Genomic DNA, 25,419 nt, shown 5'->3' with positions numbered 1-25,419 from the left:
TCAATGAGATGAGTGAGCTTGATCACTCTCTCTTTGAAGGGAATTATTTTTCAGTTGCCTATCAAGCAGCGTAATTCTGGTGTCTGGCTGTTGTAATCCATATCCCCAGGTGGTTTTAGTAAACTGATTTATTTTTTATCTGTAGACTACTTAGCTTTAATCCTTAAATGTTGTTCAGCACTAGATACTCTCAGCAAGAAATTAGGGAAATACATACATCAGAATAGGTTGCTGAGATCCCCCAAAAAATCATTAATTCAAAAGGTTCTCAGTTAATGAAAACTGCACATGGACCAAGAGAAGACTAGATCCATGCTGTGTTCTTTTCTGCAAAAAAGAATTTCTAGTTAACCATATGTTAATTTGGCTTTATATTTCAATCCAAGAATCACAGAAAACTTTATCAAGTGATTAATTTTGGTGATGTGTGTCTGAAAAACACAGGCCTGAATTTTTTTTGACAGGTACATGCCAGTGAAATGAGAATGGTGATTTGCATGTAGGTAAAGAACAAGAAAATCTGACCCTATCTTTTTTCTTTAATCCTTAACCCAGTTGGATATCTTAAATAACCCCTAATTTAGCTTGCTTTATGAGAAGGCTCATTACTAAACGTGCTTTATAGTGATGAGTGATCATTTGATCTGTGTTAGCTCCCAAACACAGCTAGTTAGCATACAGGCATACTCACCATATCAGTAATTCTTAAAATCCAGGTGCCTGCTGGATTTTCCCCCCACGTGTGGACAGACATGAAGTCCCAGTTCTTGAAGCCATTGGGAGATTTGTCTCTCTCTCTCTCAGCCAATAAGACAGTGCTGGTCCCTGTGTGGGTGCAAGATCAACACTCTGATTGCCCATGCAATGCCTGTTCCTACTTTTCATATTTGTCAGCTTGCACACTGCCTAGAGCAGAGGTGACCTGGAAAATACACTGTTCAGCAGTGCCTCCTTTAGCAGTGGCTCCTGTAATTATTTTTACAGCAGTGCTTAGGAGTGCACAAGCTGTTAGGTCACACCAAGAAGGTACATCTTGTTCAGTGTTCTATCTCTGGCATGAAAAGGTAGTGAATGCACATAAAAGAAGCATAAGGAGATGATGTCAGGCACAACCAGTCTTTCCCACTGATGAGCCATTTAAGGAACTTCTGAAATGGAAGTTTTGAAGGTAAAACTCGTGCAGTATTATGAAACCACAGTCTTACCATGATTTCATCACTGTTTCGGGGTTTTTTTTTTGTGAGTGGATGTATATTGTCATAGCCTGGTCCTCCAACAGGCTGAAAAAATGCTTTTGCATTGTTATTATTACAAAAATGCTGCAGCTCATAAAGCATTTCTGCAGCAAAAGAGGTTCTGCTGCACAGGAGTAATTTGTTTGGCTTGTTTATATATAAGGAAAAAAGCAAGGGAGCAATATTTACATAATAAGGAGCAGTGAAGCCCCAGGGAGCCTTGTGACTATTTTTAAATATATTTAAAGGTAACACCATAAATACAGAAAAGGAATAACATACATTTGCTTCTAATGCTTTGCAGGAAAGTAGAAAAGCAGCAAGAAACAATGGAAAAACAATTTAACCATGAAAGCAAAATGATAGTGCAGTGGAGGCAGCAGTACTTGATGATTGCTACCTAGAAACAGAAAAATTAGATCAGCTTGATATTTAAATTCATATGTGAAAGCTTGTCTTTTTTTTCCCTAACAGACTTTACTCTTAGTTGTTTATAATATTTTTAATCTCTTTTGTTTGGTTTTGTTTGGTTTTGTTTGTTTGGTTTTGTTTTTTTGTTTGGTTAGGGGGTTTTTTGTGTTGTTTTAGGACATTGCCAAGACAGCTTGCCATATTCTAGCTCATTTAGTACAGTTGTACTAAGGTGCCTAACAGAAACACTTTGGTTTTTTAAATACACCTATGGGGAGATGCATGAAATGAAACCTAGGGAATCAGATATCCTCAGTTCTTCCATTAGTTTGCTAAATCACAGGAAGTCTGATAAGAATTATTGATCTATAATCCATTGTCAGGAGCCCTGAGGCTTCATAGGTCCACTTGCCTCTGCGAAAGTGTTCTGTTTCTTCATTTTCTGAAGTATGATTTTCAAATCTCTTTCCACAAAAAGAACCCAGAACACGTGACGATTGAAGAGGGGTCTCTATAGCTCCCTGGATGCTTTATCCTCACTGGACTTGTCCAATTATATATTTAGCTCTCTTTAACCACTGAAAACCACTTTTTTTTTTTTTTTTTTTTTTTTTTTAATGAAGTAAATGTTACAAGCTACAGCAAACAAACAAAATGTGTCTTTGCCTCCCATACCTGATGGAGAAACCAGAGTGACATGGAGATCACCTCTACGGGAATACTCAATTGTTGCCTCGAGCTGCACATGCTCCAGAGATGCAATGGAGTTCTCTTGACCCTCACAGGCTTTTGTGGGAATTTCAATAATGACTTCTTCATTTGCTCTTAATAATCTGTCAAAATTGAAGTAATTCTTTGATTACCCACAGGAACTCTTGATTCTGGTCATGAGTGAGATGTTTAATAGCCATTTCAGAATGATGACAAAGGAAGAGTCAATGCCAGCTCAACAAAAAAAGGTAATGTCTCCTGTTCATGCTCTGCACAGAGAGAGATTCTGCATACCTTTCTCTGCACAGTTCCGTTTACTTCCAAATAGAATGGGTATCTAAATCTCCACATAAATAATTCTAAGTTCAGTATCATGGGATCTTTGTTTTCATAATGTAACATACAGGACTGCAATAAAAATACATGAAGAACAAGTGTGGCATACATCAGTAGTGGGTCAACATTCTGTGCAACAGAGTCCATAAAAACAATTTGATAGTAAAATAGCATAAATAATAAGATTACCAAGCAGTGACTCTCTGAAACACTGCAATATATTTCTGCACAGACCTTTGTTGCATTCACATGGTATAATTTCAGCCTTTAAAATTGATTTTTTTTCTGGATAAAAATCCATATGCGAACATATAGAGATAAAAAGAGTCTCAATATCCATATTGATTAACCAGCTCAGTGACTAATGACAATTAATCTGTCTGTTCAGGCTGAGCGTGCTGTTAGCACGGGGCTGATAAGACTTTCCAGTGAGCCTTTGACACAGTTTTGTATCATAAGAAAATGCTACAGACATTACTAAAGCTCAATATATCACCCTGATTTCAACACATACAAGCCTGTCACACGAGAAGAATTTCTAAGACCCATTACAGACACTTTTATTTTTTAAAAATCTTTGTGAGACATCAGTATCTTTTAATCTGTCTTCTGATGGTTGTCTAAAAATTCACAGCCTTCCTGATTAGGCTCAGCCTCACAGCATCATTCTTTCATATACTGTCTGCACAAGCAGACATAATAATCTTAGTCTTTGTTAAGGCTTCATGCAAGTGATTTCCATCAGTCTTTCACTAAAAAAACAAACCAAGAAGCAATGCTGCTTGCCTGCCTGTGGGGAATACATTCTGGCAAAACTAAATGAATGAAAAGAAGTCACTTATTCTTGTTCAGAGCAGTCGGTGAAGCCTATGATCCTTCAGGCTTTGTTACAATAGGCACCAGCTTGGTAACTGGTAATGCAAATCCTTACCTGGGTTCAAAGCTCTTGTCTTTGACAATGCACTCTCTCTTTTCTGGTACACTTTTCCAGCTCTTGGGATCAGCTAAATCCACCAAGGCATTGGCGTTGAGTAGCCCAAACCCAAATCGGCTGTTGACCATCAGGCCTGCTCCATTTTTTTTCCATCCTGGATTTCCAGACAGTGGATCATATTCTGAGGTCCACACTACCAGGTGCTGCATATCCCTCCACGTTAGATCTGGGCTGTTTGGAAAATGTTCCTGATTAGTTTTTTCAGGGCTACATTTTCTATCAATTACTAGACTAAAACAGAACGTGCTTTGAATGCATGTAGCATCCCACTGTTTTAGAATACAGAGCGTGTTGCACTTCTCTGGGCAGACAAGATTTCTGTGTCCATGAAGATCAGGGATCTAGCAAGAGTAGAGTCCAATCCTTCAAAACAATTCAGGCATTTAAATATATGTTGTGGTTTGACATGGAAGTGAATTTTTTTTCAGGAAGTTGGGTCAAACCAATCAGTGGTCAGGTTTGGATATTGGCACCTGGAGTGACCACTGAAAGTATGGACACACCTCTGAGAACACAGGGGGTTAAAAGCAAGAACTCTTGCTTTTAACCTCCAAAGAGAGGGAGCTCTCTCTTTGGTTCCGGTCGTCAGAGAGTGCAGTGAGACTCTCCCCCACCCAGGCACGGGCTGGGTGGGGGAGGGGAAGCCATGCAGCCTTGTCCAGGTAGGCCGAGGGGCTGAAGGTCTGGAACCGAGCCAGCTCCTGTGGACGGAAGGGTGGAGAGAAGCGGAGATGCCTTTGTCCTCCTCCCAGAGGGAAAGTGACAGAGAGCCTGACGGCACCTGGAGATTTGCTGGCAGAGGAGAAGGAGAAAGGGGGGGGATGATGCCCAGCGTGGGAGACGGGATGCTGGACAGAGATTTCAGCTGTCCAGGGAGTCTGAACTTTTAACCCTTTCCGGAAAATGAGGGCTTTGTAAAATATTACTCCTCCTTGATTTGTAGTGGAAGAGAGACAGTCCGGGACCTGAGATGTTAGAAGAAGAAATTTTTAGGTGGGAGGAGATGATGAAGTAGCTTTTGGCTGGACTTTTCTTGTTAGCCAGAGACTGAACCAAATTCTCCTGCAATAGAGACTGCATTTTAGGGGGATGCAGTGGTGACCCAAGGAGACCTGCTTCAGCTTCTAACACCACAGGAATGGCAAGAACAGAGGAAAGCTGAGAAGAGAATGGTGATGCCCTCTGTCTTCAGAAAGAAGATGATCTCTGTTCCTGGACCCTTGGCCCCAGGGGAAAATGGGGGGGACTGTAGTCCCAAGATGAGAAGCTGAACTGTTGTATCTTTGGGTCCGTGGCAAAGCATCCTTAAAGGAGCCCTATGAGCAGTCTGTCCATGCACGGTGGTGAGAGCACTGTGACGTGGAAAGGAGAGTGTCACACTGGCAGATTTTCTCCAAGCAGTTGCCATGTGTGACATGGAAACACAGGAGGTGGCAACTGTGTTTCCTGGGGGGGTCTATGGCGCAAGAGAGACTTCTCTCTCCCTTGATGGACTGAGTATTGATTATCTGAAGGGTGGTAATTTGATCAGGAATCCCAGGTGATGTTTCATGGTGGTTGTTTTAGAAATTAGGAAGAGGAGGGGTGTTTTAGAGGGCCCTCATCCTAGATTTAATTTGTGTGTCTTCTATAGTAGTAGTAGTTTAATAAAGTTTTTTTCCTTTGTTATTAAGCTTGGGCTTGCTCTGCTGTGTTCCTGATAACATCTCACAGCATTTATTTGGGAAGGTGTATTTTCATAGGGGCGCTGGCATTGCGCCAATGTCAAACCATGACAATATAGCAATACTAGAATTTCCCACCCATCTTTTTTAGGACCTGGGCTTTGAAAACTGGCTATTTGATTCCATCTGTGATTCACGCTACCCTTTAAAATATCTATTTTTTAATATCTAATATGTAATATAGGCTCATGTCACCAAAGGGGTGTGCAGTAGAAAATTGAGCTGAATCTACACCATACAAGCATTAAACCTATTCACTACTGCCTAAAGTACTTTCTGTGAAAAAAAAATCATTGTCCTGTCCTTTCCTAGCTTCCCCAAGGCCTAAATTCTGACTACCTGCCCTACAGGATCCAAACCTGGCTGCTCCCTGCCTGCTCTGACAGACAAGCTTGGGCACCTTCTCTTTTGTGCCTCATCACTGGCAGAAAATCTTCTGTAAATTGGCTGAGGCTTAGTTTAAACTCCTGCAGCCTATTGTCTTCAAATCACATTTTCCTGAATCCAGGTGCACCCTCACTTTTAGGTGCATCTGATCAGAAATCAGTAGATGCTGTTTCCAATACACTAAATACTCCTCAATGGTCATGATTTATTCACATTGATTCTGCTTTTCTAGGAAGGTGTTGGGGCAAGTAGCTGCTTAGTTTTAGTCATCAGCCTGTACAGGTCTGACTGACAAAAGTGGAGCTCCAGTATGAGGTAGTGCCTCTTAAAACAGGCATTTTGGGTAATGCAGTGGGGTGGTTGAGAGAAAGAAGTTTCAAAGGTCATGCTGTGACATCTTACTTTGCTTCCAGCGCCAGAGCAAAAATTCCTGCTGCCAGAGGTGCGGATGCAGAGGTCCCTGTGTGAGTTTCTGTACATTCATTGTGAAGATCAACACTTGTCTGACAGAAAAGAAAAAAAAAAAAAACATAAACAGTTGTAAATACTGTCATGTCCACACTCACAAATGTAACTGTATGTCCCTTACTTGGTGTGTATTAATACACTCCTCACCAGCAGAAGAAATCTGATGAGTGTTTAAATCTGTTCATATTTCAATCCACTCTTTTTACTTCAACTATAATTTTAGTATCAAAACGTTTTTTGTTGGAACACAATACTCCCACTCTGAATATCTTATTTTAGTCTATTTTTTCACAATAAGTGTTTCAGGCTTACTGGTGATTCATGAAAACAGATCATTGTGTTGGGCCTAGAACTTTCAAAATTACTGCTTACTAGGAAATTACTCATAGGATTAGCATTGGTGTTCTGCTCCCTCTTCAGCAGAAGAACTATAATTTGCAATGAATAAACACCAAATTCATCAGCTCATTTATCTAAATCTTGACTATAAAGACAAGCCACATAGTAAAGCCTGATATCCAGGCTAACTTGGAATGACACTGTTTTAATCCCCATCAGTATTGTAAAATTAGCATCTACCAGGGCTGGACAGAAATTACAAATATTTCAACATTATTGTGCCACAGCAATATTCTTCAGCATAATTAAGGAAGGCACACAGACTGGTATGCCTGCTTGCCAAGTTTGGAAGATTTGGAGGCACTGTACTTGCTGTCTCTTGTCTTAAAAAATGTAATAACAAGGTATAACAGCAGCCCTGACATCACAGGTTTTCTTTTTACTCTGAATCTCTCTTCATTTGCCCTATGTGAAGAATAGTGCCATATCCAACCATGCAGAGACCACTTTCATACACAAACAGTGCTCACAAACTGCAGACAAATTCAGCATGTTGATTTAACTGCATCGACAAAATGATTTTGTTCAATCATTGCTTTATGCTAGAAGAATAGAGGAATACAATCACTTTTTGGATTACAAATCACTTACATTTTCCAGACAAAAGCACTAAGCACATAACACAAAGCAGGCACTCGAAGCCAAGCATTTAACAGGTTTTGTTTATTATTTGCATAGATCATACCTTTGTGTTTGTTCTGAAACTGGTAAAAGCAACTTACAATTCTTTGGTCAGTATAATCCCCGCTGCTGTATGCTGTGGCCAGAGTTGAAGAGCACTTCTCTGCATACCAGGGAGAAAGCCCTTGCTGAGAAGCACTGCTAATGGAGATGGTGTAGATACTATCAGTGTAACCATCACAGTCACAGTTGTCACCCTGACGACCTCCGTTCCCTGAAGCCCACACAAAAATGGAGCCTTTCCCATTTCGACCCTCAGGGAAAAAATGAAAAAGGAAATGAACAGTTATCAAAGAGATTGCAAATCTCACAATGTATCTTTAACAGCTCCTTTCCCCAAAAAGCCTAATACAGCAAACATAGAAGAGGAGCAATTTCCATAAGCACTGTAGAAGACAGAGACAGAATAAACCAGCTGTTTGCAACATCCCACTGCTTACCCTACAGCACAACTCTTAATATCAGAGGCTTGGTTTAGTGTTCCTGATACAGCAGCTTTCCTCAGGTTTTCAAGTTAAAAACAGAGTCTGTGTTCAATGAGTAAATTTTTCCACATGCTGCTGTTTTATACTTACCATTTCTAGAAAAAAATGCCTTTAAAAAAATTTTTGGCATGTTTATCAGGGGTTATTTAATTTTCCTTTCCTGTACTCACAGAGGTATGGGTTATCACTCATCCTATGAGTGATGGACACTGAAAACCCTCCCTTCTCTCACAGATCCCTGGGTCAGCATCACCAGCCTCCAGGCATAACCATGTAAAACATGACAACTATCACGGAGGAAACATGCATCACTATGCAGTCTTAAGCTCTACTCACTCTTCAGAGACAAAAAATATGTTTCATGTTACAAGCAGAATTTCTTGTGTTGTTCATGATTAATATATGCACATTTAATATTCCACAGCAGCTGGAATACAATTTTTTTTTTTTTATCATTCCACTCAGGTGAGATTTTAAGTTATTTATGCAAATGATATTTGCAGCACTTAAAACATTAAAAGCAAAGAGAAATAAAATGTAGTCTGTGATACAAGTTTTAAATTTGTAAAGGCAAGCCGCATCAACTACAGAAAATTATATAGTATCTTTGAGAACAAAGTATCTTTGAGACTGCTTTTCTGCAGTCCAGAAAAGCACTGGTGTATCCCAGCACCTGCTCTGATTTCACTTAGAGTGATGGTAACACTTCCTTGGTTCTTCAGGTTAAGCCTGTGCCCAGGTGCTTCACCAGGGCAGCAGTGAAAAGGATCCAGGGATTAGAGCTGTTGTCAATCCCAGCACTGGCTGACTTTAAGCAGAATGGAAACCAGACAGACCTTTGCAAAAGGAATCCTTGAATCCTGAGACAAACAGGTAAATTTGTTCCCCATTAGAAAGAAAAGAAGCTGAAAAAAAAAATCCTCCACCAAAGAACCTGCTTTTTCAGAGTAAGACCAATTAATATTTATTGCCTAATTTTCACCTTTAATTCCCCCTCTTCTCTTGCTACCTACCTATGGGCACATAACCTGCTACAAGCTCTCTTGTTTATCTCCATTATTCTCTCAGAGTATCTTTGTCAGCTGTCAGCATTTAAATTGTTCTCTCATTTTCTCCTTCTGCCTATTCATGTTAATTGCCCTTTATCCAAAATTTTCTATTTGCTTGTCCTTCAAGCTATTTCTCTCTTCTCCGCTCTATTCTTCAGCCTTCCTCTCTTTATTAGTACCTGTCCATCTTTAGATATCTTCTCACCTCACTGGCAAGAGCTAGAATAGTTCACTAATAAATTCCTGGCAGCTCTCGGTTTGCACCCTATTTATCATCCAACAGATCCAAAGAGTGTGACATGAAAAAACAGAAACCCATAAAAATATTGCTCCCAGTACTCCTCATCATGCATTTGTACTATTTGCATTTTAATTGGATTGTGACATGCACCAATTTATAAATTAATGCAATTAGTACAATACAGCTCATCCACAGGGTGCTAAAATGCATCACTATTTCACATAGCAAAATATTCATGAAGCAGGAATTTTGTATTAAATTTTATGGGCTTTCAGCGCAGAAATCCAATCTGTTCAGTGTAAAACAAGCAGCAGAGAAGGGTGGGTGTAGGGTGAGACCAAGGCATCAAAATTAAGGAAGTAAAAAAAAAAAACTTATCCATGGAGATTAGCATCTAAAAACTAGTTTAGAAAGCCCTAATGTTGTTTTCTCAAAAGTCCTTTCTGGCTGGAAATTTCTCTCACCTGTACTATTAAAATACACTGTGTCCATTCAAATATATTTGAGCAAAGACAGCACAAACTATTTTCATTTCTTCTCTGGTATCAACCATTTTAAAACTCTCTTCTCTGCCAAAGTTTTTGCTTTATTTTTTCCTGAAGTATAGTACCTGGTTTATCCCATACTCGAAGGCCTTCTGTGCCAGTCTCCCGGGTCCCTCCACAGTTTTACCATCGTCATTGGGACCCCAGCTTGCACTGTAAATATCCACATGTTCTGGATTGAAACCGATTGAACTGGCCTCAATAGCATCAGTGACTATTCCATCCAGCATTCGTATACCTTCACAGGAAAAAAAACAAAAAAAAAAAAAAAAAAAAAAAAAAAAAAAAAAAAAAAAAAGAAGCAGAGTGGATTTACTTTCTGTTCCCTCCTCCTTGTCTTAGTTAACTGGGTTTAATGTTTCCAGTAAAATTAAGCCATAAGTACTGCAACCACAGCCAACTGCTGTTCACATAAAAAGTATTGAGGACAGCTCCTGTCAGTGTAAAACAGTACAGTTAGACTTTATTTGCAAAGCTCAGTGTTTCTCTACAAAAAAAAAAAAAAAAAAAAAAAAAAAAAAAAAAAAAATCCTTGAAATCTTCTTAGCTTCTTATTTACTTTTTCCTCTCCTTCTACAAAGACCAAAGAAGACGTCTTGCTTACTGTTCCTGTTTTTTTCCTATTGCATTCTCTCTTTCTTCCTCCTTCTTCTCTCTTAGATCTGCAACAAAGACTTCTCCAACTGCTAAAATGCCACTGAAATTAAATAGGTTTTACCAACATTACTTTTATCTGTAAGAGTTCAAAGAGTTTTAGTTCAAAGATGTAGTTCTGAATGTTCTGACCAAAGCATTTGTCCCTAACAGTCATTAAAGGTTTTGCTGTCTCTGTGACACTGCAATTTCACCAGCTCTTCAATCTCCACCACAGGAAAAAAATCTCACTGTTTTTCTACTGCCTCATTTTCTTCTGCTGTGAGCAATCCAAAGATATATAGTCATTAACAATTTATTAGGAGCTGCATGATCTAATCTCCTTCAGAGCAAGCCTGAACACAGTGGTACTTAAAATTCAGGTGCAGGCAGTGGTTCATCTGCACTGGATCCTTTGCTGTGCGAAGCCACAGCTCTGAAGTGGGTCTGCTACCACTGTCCAAAGCTGGAAGACAGCAGAAAAACCAGAAATCTGGCAAAATCACCACTATGGCATGGCACTTACAGCAAAAGCAGCAATATAAGAGTCACCTCAGTCAGGATTCAGCCTGTGTTTACAAGCAATAAAAATGTCTGGGTTCCCTTGGATTTGACAGGTTAGTACTACAGCAGCTGCACCATTGCTGGCAGTTGGTGAATTATGACTACTCATTTTCTAGTATTTTCCACAAAAGATAGCGGGCAAAATGTAGTCATTCTATTTGAAAAAAAAAAAACAAAAATACCCAAAAATACCCAAAACCAAAAAACCTCCAACCTTACCCTTGCAGCTCGGTGTCTTGTTCTTTTTTTTATGTTATCAAGCAGAGAAAAAAAGACTGCAAGCATAATTCCTTTCCCGAATGGCTGACCTCTTAATATTCCTAATACTTCTGAGATAAAGCTGAGCTTTATTATTTCATATTCATTAGTGCTAAAATCAGACAAGGGACTTAATCTGCTTTACCACAGCTGCTCCACTATCACTCACAAAGCTGGGAAAAGCACCAAGGTATATCCTGTGCCTCAGGTACTAAAAATACCAGTTACCCAGGATTGTCTTAAACTGAGAATGGTTTGATTACTCTTTTTGTTGTTGTTGTTGGCTCAGAATTTCCAGATTCTCTCGTGCCAGCAAAGATCTGCCTGTGTGAAAGCGACTGCAAGCCCCAGGTGAGAGCTTGCAACACATAGAGATAGTGGGAAGGTGACGAGTAATGTGCACATACTTCCCACAGATAAAGACAGACAAGTCTATGGATAAATAATGTAGTAAAGGGAAAACAAAACAAAACAAAACTCAAAAAATCCCAAGAGCAATGACTCCACATTGATGAAAACAGCTCAAGGAAAAAATCACTGCCTTGCCTTCCCGATCCTCAGAAATCCTGATTGCTCAAGTCAACTCAGGGATTTGATGACTGCAGTAATATTCCCGTAATCAGATTCCAATTATGTCCTCTTGAATAAACTCTTTTCTATTCTTGCTCCCATCACCAGTCCCACAAAATCAAAAGCAGGCAAAGCCCAAGGTAATTTCAGACACACATCTGTCTGGCAGAAGGGCTATTTTTAGCAACACGAACTCTCAGCCCAGTCCTTTGTAAAATGGAGCTTCTTAATAATTTAATTTCCATGGCAGCACCATGGAAATATCATAACACAGTGGTAGGGTCAGGTATGCAGGAAAATACACATACACTGATTTATACCAGAGGTGATCGATACACATTTCTCAGCTCTACAAACACCAAGAGGTGAATGTTAAAGGTGTCACTTTGAAAACTGGCATGAAGAGTATTTTTTCTTCACACAGCACACAGAGAAGCCCATGGTACTCACAGCTACAAAGCACTGGAGAGGCTGCAACTGGTCAATGTTGCAGAATAGGGCCAGGCATTGATGTGACTGGAGAGAATATTCAGGACTGTTAAACTCAATATTTCCACAGAAAACAAACAACAACAACAACAACAACAACAAAAATCAATGGAATGTTTTGTTTCACCCCTCAAGGCAAAGTTAAACCAACCTGTGATGCTGAAGGTTGGAGAACAAGGTATTCCACATTGTCAGGGTTTCTTTCCCTGAAGCAGATATTGCTATCAAGAGAGAAGGCACTGGCTGTGGACCACTGGATTTGTCTAATATGGCAACTGCTACAAGTAAACAGCCACTTAAGGAAGTCATCCTGAACTAATGTCGAGTAGAAGTGTGCAATATGTCATTTCATGGATTAAAAAAAAAAAAAAAAAAAAAAAAAAGAAGAAGAGAAAAGGAAAAAAACAGCCAAAACAGCCAAAACAGCCTCTGGAGAAATGAATCTTGTAGAGCTTGGATCATCAAAAAAGCTTCCAGTGTTTATCCACTCCAAATTTATCTGAATATTTTGAAGACTTCTCTTATCTTCCACTGCTCTTTGAACATATTTTTCTTACACCCTTGTCTGGGTATTAATCAGTCTGGTCACATCTAACAGCTTACAATTTCTTTCAACTTTCCACTCTTCCTCCTCCCCACCCAAGTGTATGCTGCTTGCTGGGTAATATGGATTGCTGGACTGCTTTTCCTGCTGTTATTTCCCTTTTCTAGATAAATCATCCCGCACAGATCTGTAGTTTGCATTTGCAAATGAGCACAGATCATATGCAAATAGCTGTGGAAGAACCTCCTCTGTAGATGCAAGAGACTTAAAATATGGGCACAGTGGGAGTCCAGACATCTTTGCAGCTTCATCCATTTTGCCTTCCTTTGAAAATCTGATGTCTTCATATTATGAGTGAGATATTTTATTTAAACAGATCATGACAGCATAATGCATTATGGCGATGGGAAACTGCAAAGCTGACATCCATGACAGCTCAGTGGAGTAACTGGGAGCTGACAAAACACCACGCTGAAGTGGTGGGAACGACAGTTATGGGTGTCAATTGCCACTCCTGTAGTTTAGAAGGAAAAAGAGGGAAAAATGGATAAAGAAAGACTGTACAAATAACTTCCTCTGAGCTAAATAACCATTTGCAACTGATACTTGCATCATTATTATTTCATAAACAACTAACAGATTGAGTCACTGATTAAAAACCAAAAGTACGATATTGATTGATGGGCAAGAAAGACTTTACTTGTTTTCAGATTTAACTTGTGGTGACAGTAGGGAAGGAAGGTGTTGAAACAAAAAGGACAGCAGTTTGCAAGACTTGACTGACATGACCTTTTGAATGTGATTGTGTAAATGGAAACAATATGCTGCAAATATTGATGGGTATAATTTTGTGTACTCCTACTTTCACTCTACTCAATCCCTTACCTTCCCTGGATAAATAATAATAAGTAGTTAGTTCTTCATTCCTTAAAATATACTATCTTAACTCTAGGTAAATTATAAATTGTTGCTATCATTGTTGTTGCTAATATTATTAATTGTTGTTAATATTCTTAACATTATGATTAATAGTTTTATTATTGTTGTTGTTATCATCATCATCCCCATCTATACTATTGCTGCTGTTGTTAGATACTCCACCTATCTATTTATTAATAACCAAATTCCAGACTTCGCTAAAGAAATCCTGTCGTGTACAGGTGTCACTCAGCACTGTTGCCAGACAGAATTTTGAAGCTTATAATACTGCAAGATAAATGTTTTCTGAGAATGACCAGTCATTCATATTTCAGACTAATGGTATCTGGCAACATTCATCATCTGTCTTGTTTCCATTCATATTAGACATCTAATTATTTTTGTTTCCTTACCTCCAACCCTGGAGTTGTAGGCTACTCCAACTCCACATTTTCTGTTGTTGGCTTGCATGGCAATTTCTCCAGCACACCGTGTCCCATGCCTGAATAAATACAGCAAGAATAAAGAATACATCATAACAGCTTTGTTGTATTGTACAGAAAGACTCATCAAGGACCTTGGTTTGTTCAAATTCTTCCTTTCAATTAATGCAGTGCAGTTATTGAAGAGCTGTTGAATTGTATCTACATGATACAAAAAATACTTACTTCTCCTAAGCTTCATTAAATATAATTTTACCTACTTAATGCTCAAAGAAATATTTTCATGAGATGATAAATGCTTTCTTTAATTTCACTGCAGGTATCAGTATTTTAGTAGAGTGGAAAAAATGGCATAAAATTATGGAGCTAAGAAACATTTTGGACGGAAACATGATACAAATATTTTTTAATCACATGTTTAGATACTTCTTTTCTAAATTACTGCATTTATTTAGGATTTCAGAAAGTGAGCCTTTAAAGTATCCCCGTTGCTAATTTTTTCTTGTAACAAACTATTTTCTATGCAATTCATTTTTTTTTCTCCATCAGTGATTCTAATTCCTCAATACAGAATGCCTTCCTACAAGTGTCAAGGTAAGAGCACTGTATTATGTAATGCTACAGATTGTTATTCAGTGACATGCCTCAATGCTTCTGGGCTGAATTCCATTTACTTATTAATAAAGATTAGAGACAATACAGGTAGATTTAAGAGATAATGACATCATAACAAGAAGATAATGGCTTCTTTCTCTAAAATAACACTGTAACAAAGTAGAAATGCCATTTTTCAAATATTTTATTCATGGATATATTATTGTCAGACTGAACTTTCTTTTTTTTTCCCTCATACAATGATTTGTGTTGTGAATGCTACTGTATTGTCTGATAGGAAACAGGGAACCAATGCATCCATTTCTTGCCATCTTTACTGAGTAGTGGCATTCTAATTTGTTTAAGAAATTGATTATTTTGTGTACCAGCTTCTAGGGAGATCCCTCCTGTTCTCTTTCTTATAGACAAAATCCATAACTGGACTATGATGGACGTGCCCAGGTCTGACAGACCCATGAAGAGACTTTTTTTTTGTTTATATAATTGCCAGTGGAAAGCAGAGAATTGAAGTTAAAGTATACTTTGGGAAGTATCATTCCAGAAACACACAGAGACACAAGAATAGATTATTCCCTTCACCTTGCAGAAACACCTCAGCACCTTTCATGTGGCATGAAGAAATTCAGGATGTCATAGGGAGTTTATAATTATGAAGTTCTTCATCTGGGAATTTTATCCCAGTGTTTATATCAATGTTATGTGAGAATGCTCCTGTAAACTGGAACAGAGGATGTTCCTTCTGAGCATCCAATAGTGATTCTTTACATTGAGGGCAACCGAGTACTGCCACAGGTTGCCTAGGGAGGTTGTGGCCTCTCCCTCCTTGGAAGTGTTCAAAAGCCATCCTGATCATCCTGGGCAGCAGGCTCTAGAGCTCCCTGCTTGAGCAGATGACCTTCAGAAATCCCTTCCAAGCTCTACCATCCAGTGCTTCTGTTAAACAAATTCTTCCTCTTACAAAATATTTGCCACAGGACACCTACACAGAAATTTTTCCACTTGTACCTTCTGTCACACAAACTAACACTGTAATGTTTTGCTGTCTTCAGACAGCTGTGAAGCTACTCACTTGTTTTCATTTGTTGGGTCATATCTAGGAAAGGGATCATGATCATTGTCATTGAAATCGTAACTTGCCTTTGGGTCCTACATGCAAAAAAAAGAGAAGCAGAATTAATTCAGATAACTAGAAAAGGCATTTCTAAATTGCTAACAAAATGGGTTCTAGAGTGTATTTATTTACTTGACGTGCCTCATATTGGCAGCAATCAATCTGGTAGAATTTGATGCTATTAACAATTCTATAACTTTTTCATGGAGCTTTAATAATTTAGCATTAAACCACTACATACAAATGTGTCTGGGAACTAAATCTACTGAAGGAAAAACAAAACAACAGAATATCTGCCCCGCTACCCTTGCTAAGTGACATTCAGCTTCGTGTGACACAGACAGACCAGGTTCCAAATCATGCCTAAGGCAAGTATTTCAGTCTTTGTACTGCAGGAGCTGACTTACAGAACAAAGAGCTAGGGAAGAGTGTCTGTTTATCAAATTTGCAATGAGTTAATGTATTTCATAGCATTCTGATGCTCAAGCTTACATAGTTAGTATAGATGTCAGTGTGATTCCACTCCAATCCATCGTCGAGGACTGTGATGACAACTCCCTTGCCTGTGAATCCTTTCTGCCACACAGGAATAACATGGAGATCCAGTTTGGGCAGGGATGGAGTAATTCTTGTATCTTGCTGTGGGACAGAAGGAATTCAAATATATCAGCATTTTATCTATTTATACCAAACAGGTCCAAAGTTGTATTCTAAAGATGCTGTAAACAATCTCAGCCAGAACTTGTGTATTTTGCTCAAATTTTGCAAATACAAAACAAAAATTAATTTCATCAGATACTTGTGGGACTGAAAGATTTACCCTGCTGCTTGAATATCCCTGAAGACCACTCCTAAACAGAAAACATCTTGTATTTTTGGTAAGTAGGCAGCAGAAACTGAAAGGAGTGGTGGGGATGCACCCATGGACTTTGGAACACTGGGTTAATAATCAGACCTGCTTATGTTTGTTCTTTCCATTTGATGAGGAGCCAAGACAATGCCCGCAGTGCAGTGATCTGGATTTCCTCCAAGTGTATTTTCTCCTTGGACATTAAAGTTAGCCAGAGCAAAATAATTAATGGGTAAAACAATTAAGGTAGTAGTTTGGTTGGGAGCAACTGTGTTGAATCACAATTTTCTCTTTACTACCCTCATTGCTGTTCCTGTGGTAAATCAGCTGGAAGTATGAATCATATATAGCCTTCTCTTCTGCAGCAAGTTTTTTGAAGAGTATCTCCTAAATGGGTCATTTTCCCCCTCTAATACTAAAGGAGCAGTACATACATCTAATTTAGAAAACATGCTTACAGCCCCCATAAAAGCAGAGATGTAAAAAGAAGCACTTTCATTCTCTGTGAACAGTTTCTCTGTGCACAGTTACGTTAGCTGACAGCAGGTTTTCTGTATGTCTTTGTTTCCAAAGAAATACTGCATAAAATACAAGGCTTAGGAAAAGAAATTTGTTATGGGGGTGAAATTTCTTTCATTTTCTGCTATCTGTATCTGACTGCTTCCATTCAGGAAATTATATGAGAATTCAAGCTTTGTTCTCTTGAATCCATCAAATAATATTTTTCCTGGTGATGTATGAAGGTACGCAGGATAGAGCTAAAACTGTTGCCATCAAATAATAAAAATAAGGTAATAGTTATTCACTACAAGGCAAAAAACCTTGGTATTTTGGAAGAAAATGTCTAACACTTTCATGCATTTTATCAGAAAACTTCAATGTTCATTGTGAGCAAGGCTAAGCAACATGTTTTTATTTCTCATGTGTGAAAACTAGAGGGAAAAGTAGTGAAAACTATAAATAGGTGGGAAAAGGAACTAAATCTCCTGGAGAGCAGAACATTGCCAGGTTTTTTTTTCCCCTGACTGCTTTTATGAATCATGTGTGTGTTTGTGTATTTGTCTAATATAGACATCTTGGAAATGTCCTGCTTTTTTGGATATGGGCAAGGAAGCAAACAGACATTCTTGATCAAAGAAAAGCTGAATTCTTACAGATAACCATTTTTTTTCTGTTCAGAAAAAGTCTGCAGGAATCTTCATGGAAATATTTTATGCTATGTGGTTTATAATTTATCTTCCCTAGCTCAAATAAAGGAAAGCAGCCTAGAGTTTGGTGTGATTTCTCTAAGATGAATTGAGGAAAAGTATTTCCAGCCACTCGTGCCCCATTTGTGCTTGATCTTTCTTTCTGATTTGCTATACCCCCCCTTTAAGCCCATTCCTGTTCTGAGTGAAAGCAATGAATCCCAGATTGAAGGTACAGCTAGATGCACAATGGAAACACAGGCTTTTGGAAGAAACCATGTAAAACCTAAGTGATCAACTGTATTTCTCAATTGACACATGCAGACAGAAACTATGGAGCTCAGGAAATTTTTTTCCCTGAGGTTTTGAGCATGTCAGTGAGCTTAGAGACCCTCTAATATATAAGTCCTAGTCCATGTGGCTGAAAGTGCTTGCTGTGTGCATGCAGATGTTTTTGTTTTCATCTGGTGTATGTATTCTGCACTACCAATTTTAATAAAGAAATAGATGGCCAGCTTCAGATATGGTAATGGACTTCTTACACAAAAACCCACAAATATTTTTAAATTATCATTAAATTGGTTTTAACAGTTAACAATTTGTGATATCATCCCCCTCCCCCATACTAAATAGCAGCTGAATTGCTATCTAGAATCTTTGTAGAAGTGATATTCCACAGAAGAGAGAACATTGCCTGAAAATGTTATGCACAGAGATCACTCATTTTTACAGCATACACTAACGAAAAGGACTCTTCATTTATTACCTTTGGTGCAATCACTCTGATACTGGTAAAATAGTGCAGCTGGTGGCACAACCACCTTCCCCAGTTCCACAGAGCAACAAATACTTACCAGATACCACTGCTGATTCCACATAGGGTCGTTGAAAAAGCTTTCTGCTGAGTCTCTCACAGCAGCACGCTTAGTTCGCTTTTTTTCATACTGCTGCTCTGCCCATGACACCTACAATTATTTGTAAAAATATGATAAGTGAACCTCTTTAATTTTGGACTTTCTTAACCTGGAGTATAAGGGCTTTTGTCACACAGAGAGATTTTGGTGCCTAAAGCAAAATGAACAATATTCAGTACAGAGAAGAGGATTATTTAAACTGTAGTACAGTGAGATTTAGGGAAGAGAACTTGGTGAAATCACAATACTGTAGAATCAATTCTACAGAAAATCATTAAGTACAAGTTAACAAGGAACACCTGTGAATGATACAAGGCAGGTTTTTACATCAAATAAAACCGTGTAGTATGGCTAGAAGGTCATCTAAGCAATGGTTCTTACTGAAACAAGGAAAACCATGGCCTGCTTCTTTCTCCTATTTATCTTTTATTCACTCTCTATTGGGAGTGAAAAGGAAAGAGTCTCTGGCTTTAGTCTAGCAATTATAATGATGCTGTTACTCACAGACCAGCTAAACTTCCAAGTCTCCTTGCTAGTGGTGTTTTGAAGAAGAATGGTCAATTAGCAAGCTACGAATATTAGACTAACTTCATCACCGGCATAATTCCACTTAAGGCACCTAAAGCCAAAATGCTTCAGCATGCTTTGATAAAGCATCAAATGAGTTGCACAGCCTTTGTGCACAGGCACAGCAGTCTCTAAGGCTCTAGGTTGTATTTTAAATGTGTATGGCCCTTGAATGCATTACTGAACCCAGTTCAGATGAAATCCTGATGATGATGCCTCTCTCTGTGCTGTGTGCTCTTTTTGGAAAGGGAATAAAACATTATTAGTTGTTCCTTGTATGGTCACTCTGATGCAGATATAGTTGGTCCTTTTCATCCCAAATTCCAAGCAGGCAAAGCAAACTCAGGTTCAGTAAGGTTGCCAAGTTCCTGTGACAAGCCTCACATGGAGCATGCCTTGGATCTAATCTTTTACTTTCAAGCTCTGAATAGATTCTGTTCCTTTTATCTGCTGTGATTGAGCAGCTTTATGATTCTGACATCTATTACCATATATGAGATAATAATGACTCAGAAGTTATGATTAAAAAGTATGATTTGATTAAAATGCAATTTTCTAATGAAAGCCTAATGAAAATTCACTACAAGAACATAAATCCTTTAAAATGGTATCTGCATTAGGCATGTTTATGATTCTCTTTGCTATATATTTAGTCCTAAACCCCCTACAAACCTTGGTCATAGAAGACGAATATACCCATACAAGCTTAGGTATTTTAAACTGCTCTATTGATATCTCAGGCCATACATACTTGTGCACACATTGGAGCAATTACCTCTATCTCTCTTCCCTGCCCACAGAAAAGCTTGACCTCTTCACCACCCAACAGTAATTAGCAGTTGACAACTTCCATGCTTGTTATTTCTTTTCACAGTGAGCAAGTGCACTGAAGGGAAATGAGCTGAAACTCCCAAGCACATATGTCAGGCAAATAAGGAAAATGTTTGTCACTCAGCAGCTGGATGATGTTCCAGCCATCCATCTCCAGCAGAAGCTGAAGGCCCCATGCCAAATCTCCAATCATTGATACATAAAGCAGTAAAAAAATCCTCAATTCAAATCTACTTGCAAGAAAGTAGACTTGGAAACTAGTGCAAATACTAGAAGAAGTTAGGTAACCAGATAATTATATCCCTTCAATGTATTCACAGCCTTTATCTGTTTTACAACAAACACTATAGGAAGCAAATAAATATTCAGATTAGAGACAAGTTTTACCACAACTTTCACACTTAACATACCGTAAAATTCATGAAGGCGTTATACAAACAAAAATAGGATTTCCTTTTCTATTTTTAAAGGTTGAATATAAATCTTTTTAAGTAGGCTACTGCTGAGCAAGAGCAGCTCTTCAGAGCAAAGGTCCTTGTGTAACTACAGAGTTACATGATTGCTTTGTGTTTATACACTTACATAATGCATAATTACATCTCATTTATTCACAGAATTAATTTGCATACTGGATGGTAAATAAAATGGAAATTGGAGTAAATTTAGCAAATCACCTGCAGCACTTTGAATCTAAATGTCTGGTAGCAATATAATACAATCACTCCATTCTGCTACTATTTTAGAATGTGATGCATTGGACACTCTCATTCTTCCCTGTGTAACAGATTAATTTGATGCAGTAAAAGAGAGAGACTGCACCCAAAACTCTGATCCTGAACATCGTACTACAATGACATGGGACATGTGGTCATATATGTAGTCATAAATTTGAACTAGTTTAGACTGAATCTGCAGGTTTGAACATTGCCAAGTTAGGATTTTTTCAGCTTCAACTGTTAAACCAGTCCCTGTTTGCAAGGAAATAGATGAAATTGTACAGTTTTGAAACAAAACAGGCAAAACAAACACCCTGACTTGCCACACAGAATATTTCCTCTTAGCTGACATTTGCATCTAAAACCTCCAGATAGAAGATTACTCATTCTGAAGTGATTTGTCCTTATATTATAACTTGCTGGTTTGACAACTAGGTTACTTCATGATTTGGACAGCGTTTATTGTCACAATGATTGTTGCAACAATGCTGATCTTAAAATCAAATGTTGTTGTTGTGACATTTCCCAGCAAATAGTTTGTAAGAGAGGCTGACAGCTTTGTGGTCTGCTCTTTAAATTTGTCACGCACTTCTGTTTTTTATTATGGTTACAAACAGAAATGCTTCTTTCTGAAATAAAGCCAGACAAACGCGGGGTCTGCTTCACCAGTGGGTTGTACCTTAGACCCCTCTCCAGTTTGCCTGTTCTCTGATTGCAGTGGCATATCATTGCAACATTGGAATGTGTGATGGATCCTTTGAGAAGGGATTTTGGCTTACTGTAGAAGCCAATCCAGCAGAACATCAGCCCTTTATCCCTGGTTCTTTTTTTTTTTTACTTAATATTCAGTCACTTTAAATCAAACCTAATTCACATGGTAATTGCACAGACGTGGCCTAATTAAACTTAGTGCATCTATGGATTTTTACTTTGAATCCAGCCCCTTGGTTCCCTGTTTACATTTTCTTCAGTGGCACATCAACATATGAAATTCTGGTGCTGCACATCTTAAATCTTAATTTGGAAAGCTCTCATAAAATATGTGGTAAGGGAGGGTCAGCCTCTGCCTGTGAATGACAGAATAGTTAAGTATTATTCAGCATGAGTATGGATGGCTGAATATATTAGATTTGCAAAATGAGGAAAGCCTGCCTGTGACCTCTTTACGAAGCTAGTGGTAAAGAGACAGAATAAAAAAAATTACAAAAAAAGAGAATAAATTTAACACTTACCCGTTCATCATCAGAAAGTCTCTTAGTGATATGAATAGCACTTCTTCGGGACCGTCTTGGGTGACTTTTATGTCTGAATAAGTAGTGGTTTTTCAGTGATCCAATCTGTAAGACACAGGCATGCTTTAATTGTCAGGAAGTATTTCCCCACTGTGAGCAAGTACCAACAATCAAAACCTGAAAGAATTCACACTGCCTTAAAGACAAAAGAGCAAGAAACTAGCCTGCAGATATTTTAATCCAAATAAGGAAGCACTCTTCCAGTAACAAGTGCTTCTCTCAGCCTGTGTGCTGCTAGAAGAAGCTGGGGGAGTAATTTCATTTGGGCTACACAAGCGCAGTCATTACTACTACAGGACTCAAGTTACACAGCACCTCTACTAGTGATCGCTACAATCATGGACACACCTTGGCAAGGCCACATTTCGATGGGCAGGTTGCACATCAGTTTTATCTGCCTTTCCTGGGTTTCTGCTGGACAGGTGTGAAACGCTTTTTGGACGACTTCAGACACCTCAATGCAGGGCTGGGTTGTACAGGCACCCACTGTAGCACCATTTTCACTTGCTCAGTAGCCAGCCAGCCACCGGGCAAGCCAGGTGCACCCCACTGACTTTGAACACTCCACTTCCCTAAGGACCGGCTCATTGACAGCTGTGGGGGCAAATGTACTGGTGACAAGGGCAGGAGGACCAAACCCACAGAGGTGGGATCACACCTACGGGTTTGGGAGCACGTTGAACACGGCCGTGCCCTAAAACGGGGATGGGCAGGTGGCCAGAGGGGGCTGCCCGCAGACAGCACCAGTAGCACGGAGGGGGGCTGATCGCGACCCCGACCACGGGGTCGGGCCGGGGGCAGCAGGGTCCCAGCGCTGGGGGACGCCGTGCCCGGCACAGGACCCTCACCGGGAGGTGAGAATCTGCTCCCTCACGGCGGTTACTCATCCCTGACAACGCTGACGTCACGGCATCCCAAAAAAAGCTCCCAAGGGATGGCTGGAGAGAAGCCCCGCGATGGCAATGGAGCCGGCGGGGCGGAGGCAACGCGGGGTCGTAGACGACACTCCCCGCGCACTCCTCCTCCTGCCCGGACTGCGGGGGAAGAGCCGAGCGCCCTGCCCGGTCCCCTGTGGCACAGTGGAGTGCCCGGCCGGTCTCCTCAGGAGGAGCGGGGTGCCCTGACTGACTCTGTCCGTTCTCCTCAGGGAGAGCCAGCTTCCCTGACTGGACCCCTCCAGGGAGAGCCGGACGTCCCGCCCGACCCTGCCCAGTCCCGCCAAGAGCGGGAGCGCCCTGCCCTCTCCCGTCAAGGAGAGCCGGAGGTCCCCGCCCGGTACCCGGAGGAAGAGCCGAGTCGCCCTGCCCTGTCCCCTCCGAGAGAGCTGTCCCTCGCCGGGCGTCAGGGGCAGACCCGGACCCGGGGAGGCTGTGGTGGGGGATCGGGAGCTTTAAACTCCCCGGAGCTCCGCCGGCGGCAGCCGGGCACAAGTTTGAGGGAGAGGGGAGGGAAGGAGCCTCGCGGGATGGGAAAGGAGCCCCGTCGCGGAGCATCCTGCGGGATGCGCGGTGGCGGCTGTCCCCTACCCGGCCGTACCTGCCCCACCAGGTCGTAGTCCAGCTCGTCCGCGATGGCTCTGGCAGCGTCGGGGCCGGCCGGGATCTCCGCTGCCCACTCGTTGAGGAAGAGCCGCCCGGCGCTGCCTCCTCGGGGCAGGGACCAGGCTACCAGGAGCACGGCCAGGGCCGCGCACCGGCTGGCCCAGCGCCGCCCGGCCATGGCCGCGGGATGCGGGCGGGATGCGGGCGGGATGCGGGCGGGATGCGGGCGGGATGCGGCGCCGCGTTGCTACGCGATAGCGCGGAGCGGAGCCCTGCCTGCCTGCCTGCCGGCGCGGCTGCCCGAGGCTCACAGACCCTCCGGAGCCGGAATGGAAATGAGTGTTTACACGTCAAAACGACGACAGCCATCCTGACGTCAAGTGTACCTGGTCCCCGAGCCGGGGGGGGGGGGGGGGGGGGGGGGCGCGGAAGCGAGCGGGATGGAGGCGGGGGCGCGGGGGCGAAGCCCGGGGGACGGGGACGGGGGGATGGCGGGAGTGGCAGCGACTCGGCGGGAAGGGGGATGCGAGGTCTGGTCCCCGAGGGTCGAGGGGCAGGGTCGGTGCCGATCTTTCCATTGTTGTAGGTGATCGGTGAGACCGAGCCCGAGCCGAGGTGAGGCAGGAGCGCGGACCGCGCCTGCCCCTCGCACCCATCCTATCGCGGGTGGGTTTTCTACCCCCAGCCCGCGTCCCCTCTCGCCTCGCTGCGAGGTCACAGCGAGGTGAATTTAGCATTTTTTGTTCAATTGGGCTTCTAACCCAGTGGGCGGCACAGCACGATTACCGCGTATTGTCCCCCGACACCTCTGACACACCACAGATGCAATAATGGGCACCCTGCCCACCCTGGTGATGGTGGGCAAACATATTTATCCTCAAATACAGTTATTAATTTTGTACAATTTCTCTTTTAAAAATAAATTCCATTTTTATTCTTTTAATCGCATCCAATGGTCTGCACGTTGTACTTTTTCAGCAATTACTTAAATTTGTTAAACACTTATTCATACATTTTCATTTTGCATCTGCATTTCCCCAGTCCCTTCAGTTTTATTTAATATTCTCTCTACCTTTTCATTGTCTTTTCACGTGTTAGAAAATGCTTCTAAAACTTTCCTGATGCTTTCTAAATGCCCTTTGCCTCTGAAACTGAACCTTCTAGCATCTTCATTTTATGGTGCACTGTATTTCATTTCTTGATTCTTCCAACTTTTAGCAAGCTGGTTTTAGATCTGTGCTTCAATACTGTGCTTCCTTCCATTTATTATGGACTGACAGATATATGCCTGCCTTGCTCTTCACTGGCTTCTAAAATGGAAAAATAACCAAAACATAAATATGAAAAAATGAAGAGAGGAAAATATTTTAAAAGGTCAGTGTTTCAGTGTCTGACATCTCATTCCCAGACATCCCCCTGAGAGTGGATATGGTTCTGGGCATCTCCATGGACCCACAGGGATCAGGGGACTGTAATCACTGCTACTGCTCTGCCAGCCATAAGAGTAGGAGCCTCAAATAAAAGAATATGAATGGATCCATGAGAGGGGGAAGGGTGGGTGTGTAGTAAGTATACTAGAAATGTTAAGAGAATATCAATAAATATTGATATAGAATAGAAAACCGATAAAATGGCACTGGAACACCATCCTGTTTTTCACCCATGTTTGCTTTCTGCAACATGGTGTAACAACAGGTCAAGGTTTACCAA

General features: G+C 40.8%; 1 protein-coding gene across 1 annotated transcript in view; it reads right to left on the bottom strand.

Moving 5' to 3' along the window:
* The window catches only part of PCSK1 (proprotein convertase subtilisin/kexin type 1), a 29,512-nt gene extending 5,593 nt beyond the window's left edge, over positions 1 to 23,919 (bottom strand). The window contains exons 1-12 of the mRNA XM_054003973.1: positions 23,705 to 23,919; positions 22,109 to 22,213; positions 18,703 to 18,813; positions 16,304 to 16,450; positions 15,770 to 15,846; positions 14,056 to 14,144; positions 9,732 to 9,904; positions 7,388 to 7,600; positions 6,201 to 6,301; positions 3,625 to 3,858; positions 2,322 to 2,479; positions 692 to 825 (exon numbers count right to left, since the gene is read on the bottom strand). Of these exons, the coding sequence (XP_053859948.1) occupies positions 692 to 825; positions 2,322 to 2,479; positions 3,625 to 3,858; positions 6,201 to 6,301; positions 7,388 to 7,600; positions 9,732 to 9,904; positions 14,056 to 14,144; positions 15,770 to 15,846; positions 16,304 to 16,450; positions 18,703 to 18,813; positions 22,109 to 22,213; positions 23,705 to 23,887 (1,725 nt within the window). The 5' untranslated portion in view covers positions 23,888 to 23,919. The remainder of the gene's footprint in view (positions 1 to 691; positions 826 to 2,321; positions 2,480 to 3,624; positions 3,859 to 6,200; positions 6,302 to 7,387; positions 7,601 to 9,731; positions 9,905 to 14,055; positions 14,145 to 15,769; positions 15,847 to 16,303; positions 16,451 to 18,702; positions 18,814 to 22,108; positions 22,214 to 23,704) is intronic.
* Positions 23,920 to 25,419: the final 1,500 nt, after the last annotated feature.

Source organism: Vidua macroura, chromosome Z, assembly GCF_024509145.1.
Source record: "Vidua macroura isolate BioBank_ID:100142 chromosome Z, ASM2450914v1, whole genome shotgun sequence".
Classification (NCBI taxonomy): domain Eukaryota; kingdom Metazoa; phylum Chordata; class Aves; order Passeriformes; family Viduidae; genus Vidua; species Vidua macroura.
The sequence above is the reverse complement of the archived record's forward strand: the minus strand, read 5'-3'. Positions and strand labels throughout refer to the sequence as shown.